This window comes from Anopheles darlingi, chromosome 2 (assembly GCF_943734745.1).
Source record: "Anopheles darlingi chromosome 2, idAnoDarlMG_H_01, whole genome shotgun sequence".
NCBI lineage: Eukaryota > Metazoa > Arthropoda > Insecta > Diptera > Culicidae > Anopheles > Anopheles darlingi.
Genome location: NC_064874.1, coordinates 62,213,219 through 62,217,795, shown reverse-complemented (window position 1 = coordinate 62,217,795; position 4,577 = coordinate 62,213,219). Strand labels below are relative to the sequence as shown.

At 43.5% G+C, this 4,577-nt stretch overlaps 2 protein-coding genes across 2 annotated transcripts; both read right to left on the bottom strand.

Annotated features, from left to right (window-relative positions):
- Positions 1 to 1,853: 1,853 nt before the first annotated feature.
- On the bottom strand, positions 1,854 to 2,637 carry LOC125960188 (lipopolysaccharide-induced tumor necrosis factor-alpha factor homolog). The gene is made up of 2 exons (XM_049693428.1): positions 2,498 to 2,637; positions 1,854 to 2,424 (listed from the first exon to the last, which is right to left on the bottom strand). The coding sequence occupies exons 1-2, from the start codon at positions 2,613 to 2,615 to the stop codon at positions 2,180 to 2,182; spliced, it is 363 nt and encodes a 120-aa protein (XP_049549385.1). The 5' UTR covers positions 2,616 to 2,637; the 3' UTR covers positions 1,854 to 2,179.
- Positions 2,638 to 3,904: 1,267 nt separating this feature from the next.
- On the bottom strand, positions 3,905 to 4,577 carry LOC125960190 (lipopolysaccharide-induced tumor necrosis factor-alpha factor homolog). The gene is made up of 2 exons (XM_049693431.1): positions 4,476 to 4,577; positions 3,905 to 4,378 (listed from the first exon to the last, which is right to left on the bottom strand). The coding sequence occupies exons 1-2, from the start codon at positions 4,477 to 4,479 to the stop codon at positions 4,134 to 4,136; spliced, it is 249 nt and encodes an 82-aa protein (XP_049549388.1). The 5' UTR covers positions 4,480 to 4,577; the 3' UTR covers positions 3,905 to 4,133.

Sequence of the window (4,577 nt, the reverse complement as noted above, 5' to 3'; positions counted from 1 at the left end):
GCTTCTTGGTGAATTTTTCATCAGGTTGTTGTTTTATTAAAATTTACTGCCCTATTGTATGCCCCTCACACAACCGGTCGATAGGCTAACCGGACGATAGACTGGCCGGTGCACGAGAGGGCTGCGGCCAAACCGTCGCCGAAAGCTTCATCGCAAATGGAGACGCCCGGTATTTCGTTTTTCGGACGACCTTTTTTCTTTTCTTCGAGAACGACTGCGGTAGGAGATGGTGAGCCGTTTTGTGAGATTCAGGGATTGTAGATTAAAGCGAACACATTGCCGCAGGGCCGCCGCACTAGTGTGGCAGATCGGTGTAGATCTGCTGTCGCGCTTGGGAGAATAATTATGTTTATCGTTTTCCGTCCATCGTTTCTTTCTCTATCTTTCGGTTTTCTTTCCGAAGTGAATCGCAATTCAATTAGAGCGTCAGCAATGTCGTTGGTAAACACTTGCACTGGGACGACCGGAGGTTGCTGACGCTATCAGTGCGATCAGGGAAATAGAAAATACAGTAACCGGTTTGTGAAGTTTACTTGTTTTTAAGCTGCTACAAAAATGCTACATTTTTCGTCGATTTAAGATTTAAGATCGTTTTTTAATCGCAAAAATCTTACGTTATCACGGCGTTGATTAATGTGAAACATTCACAGGATACTTTTAAAAGGTTCAGTCTTCATGGAAATTATGTTCCTAATATTATTTCCACACCCTTCCCTCCCTATTGGCAGAAGGTATATGGAACCGGGTCTCTTAACGCTTAAAAGACCCGCCGGTGAACAATTTCGGATCTCTTAAACATTAAGAGACCCGGTTGCATACATTTTGGTATACGGGCTTCCCGTTGCACTATTTCAAATAGTGAAATATTTCAAATCTTGAAAGTTCTGACTGTGGGTGATTTTCGCTCACAAGTTTTATGAACTTCGCTCACGCTTTTTGAATTTCGCTCAGTCTGTTTGAATTTCGCTCATTCTTTTTTCGCCCTCGTGTATAGCAAATTCAGAAAATCGTGTATAACAGATTCAGAAAAATGTCTTTCTTGCAATCGAGACAAAATAAATATTTAAGTCTGTTAACGCCTTAAAAAACCATTAGACAGAATATTTTCGAGTCTGCTAATTATTAACATTCCCGAACTCGTCCACCGGGAAGTTCAAATTCAGATTATTCTTCAATCCGATACCGTTTTATTCGCAAAAACGTGCATGATATCAACTTGCAATTATCACTAAAGATTAGGTTTATCCAAGGTACTTTAAAAAGACAGGTAGCTTCTTAACCGCTTTGACAGGTCACCATTTTCAATATGTTTGACATTCATAGCAGGGCGCTTTTTATCAACAAAACCACGTGAGTTTCAAGAAGAAGAAGAAGAAGATGTGGGCAAGTTTGGTGGTTTTATCAGGGAAAGTACCTGATTTCACTCTTTTTCGAATGTTTAAATGATTCATCTCTCTATTTAAGATCATTTGAGCGACCGAGTTGTGTTTTACAGCGAGTGAGCACGGTCCAGGAACGCTAGCTAGCTCTTGTTCTAGGCCGGGTGGCAAGACCTACGGACCGATACCATATTGAAACACTAGGAAGAATTTTGAGAATATTTGCATAAACTTTAACTTTCGTGCCACTTTTCGTGAATTTGAACTGTCGTAATACCACATAAAAGCGAAAACAGCTCCGAAAAGAGCGTTCCCGAAGTAACCATCCCACCATCCCGTGAATGTCAAACTCTGAAGTTTTTTCTAAAATACGATCGGGGATTTGTTCTGCATAAAGCTACCTGTCTTTTTAAAGTACCTTGGGTTTATCAATCAACCACTGATTTGTTACCGATTTTTTATTACATTACAAAATTGTTAGATTTAGTGTGGACGCATTGTTCGCCAGAAAGACTCCACGGTCAATTATGACAACATGTTATCGCTAATTTTTGTATCGTTAATTTTTATTATTATTCCTATTCATCATTGCAAATTTTCTGTACAGATGTTTTTCGGTACAGAGTAGTAGTGGTTGCTTGTGGTCGTTAGAATAGGAAAGATGATTCTTTGTTCGAGATTCGCGTCCAGAGAGTAGCTTAGCGATCAAGCTACCAAATTCTTCCGATCGGTACATGTAGTTGTACCAGGTTTGGTCAATGCTATGAGATGATGATCCGTTTGCTGCCTGAGACCGCTGCTTATCGTTGGTAACTTCCGATGAACGCTTTGCACCGAGGACACTTGTGAATCGTATCGCGGCAAGAGTTGCAGCAGTACGGCAGGCAAATACAAGGCCAGCAGAAAAATAAACACAACAGCAGCGCGTAGATGTGCGTTCGCGTGTTCGCACGATGCTCAACCGTCGTGCGCACCAATGCCTGGCAGTTTGGGCAGATGAGCTGCGTCTGTTCTGGTCCGACGGCAGGAGCTACGACGATTGTGGCTGTAGGTAAGGGAAATGAAAGCGAAAGTTATTGCGGCGAAAGCGGTGGAAAAAGGGAAACATAAGAATTTACCCATATTGCGATAGACCGTTGGTTGGTTGTAAGGAATAACAGCAGCAGCAGCTTGCAGGTCCGTTCGATCGGCACTCTTTTCAGCAACTGACGCCGGTTGACGCCTTTCCGAGGCCATTCTATTCACGGGATGAGTAATACGCCGCGTACTTGCGGCGCTGCTGGAACGTCTCGTTTCTAAAGCAATCTGAGAAGCGTGTTCGTGGTGGTTGGCTGGAACTGGCGAGTATGCGTGAAAACCCAGCTATCTGAAGACCGACGGAAACGCACCAGCACCGGGTGCCGGTGGAGCGAGCGAGAGAGAATCGTCCGTCGGTGTGAGCGCAGATGCAAACAAACACAAAACATTCTGCTCTGAATTCTGAACGGCGCGGTTTTTGTCCAGCGCCTCGCGTGCTGCTTCACGCTATCTCGTGGTTTTGAGACTCTGGGATTTTTAGGCGAGAGAATTGCGCTGTTTGCAACAATTTTTAATCATCTAAGCAGACCGTTCTTAAACAATTAACACATTAAGTGCAGAATATTGGTCGGGTCAAATTGTAAAGACATCGAGCAGACCACACACACCAAATGACAGAGGAATGATGATGATACCGTCACCAATTGAAGAGGAAGTTCAAGCGACGAATGGATTTCTATTCCGGGGATTGAGTTTCGGCTGACTCGGCGCGTTATTTCCGAACCATAGAAGCCATGGTGAAGATACCATTTATGTTTCCCCCAACCAGAGCATATCTGCATCTGTGTTTGTGCGACATGTGAAGCTGTATTTCGGGTATGTGAAGCAGCAATTGTCACGTACATCGCGCGGTTCGATGATCGTCAGCATAACAAGCAGGTTTATTATTAAACGGTCGATATGGATTGATTATTGTTAGTCTTAGCAAGTGATTAACATATAGTGACTCAAGGCTGAATTTGACCATTTGATGTGATGAATGTTGCAACCATTTGATGTGATGAATGTTTTAAATAATTTCCGTAATGTAATATAAATTACATTCTTTGGCAGGAATACAGCTAAAAACATACATTTTCTTCTTGCATGTCATAAGTAAAATAACATACACTAAGCGAGTAACTTGTATTGCGCCAACGTAAAGCTGTTTCTGTCAACTGATCGATAGGAAGTGGGAGTTTCCAGGTGATACCGGTTGATACCACCATTTAGGTGCGTGATTTCAGCTGAGATTTTTCCACACAACCTTGTTGATACTACGACCGCAGATAAGAGCGTGTTTACTCTCGATAATACTCTCGCGGCATCCGTTGGAGCAGATAAAACAAGCCAGTACATTCCGCTGTGCTGGCCTGCAGGTGAGCAAAACAATGAGTATAATGCAATGATCTTTGCACTTAGAATGACCGATTAGATAATAGGTAACTTTACCTAGGAAACACTCAATGTCATCTTTATAAATAATTTAAATTTATTGTTAAGGAATTGCTAATCATTTCCCTCGTTGTCGTTGTTAGTAATACCTGCATTATTTTCCTAAACTCTGACACACTGGCTCTACCCAAAAACAAAACATTAACATAAGCTTCCACTAGCTAGAGATTGATGGGCTCCAGTAATGGACAGTGTGGTAAGTATTCTGCTTGGTGGTGTACGCAGCAACAACCAAATTAGTCGCTAGTGTTTGTATGAACCGATGAAGGTATTGCAGTTGGGACAGTAGTGATTGGCGTTACGGCAGGAATTGCAGCAGTACGGTAGGCAGAGGCAGGGCCAGCAAAAGATCCACAGCAGGAAGGCGCAGGCATGGGTGGAGGTGGTCGATTGATGCTTCACCTTCGTGCGTACCGTTGCGTGACACGATGGGCAGGTGATCGTCATCGGGTCTGGCCCGACCTGGGGATTCGTCACGATCACGGTAGCTGTTTGGGTGCGGGGTAAGTGTCCAAGTTAGCAATTGACGTGGATCTCCGTGGGTTGGCGCGAGAACGAAGTCGAACGAAGTTAGTAAACACTTACTCATTGCTCCGAGGTACGTAGAGTGTACGCAGAGGTGGTGTGATCGTTGAAAATGTTGTACTACGACTAGCTAGCTCCATAGCGGGGCCGCTCTAGTTATAT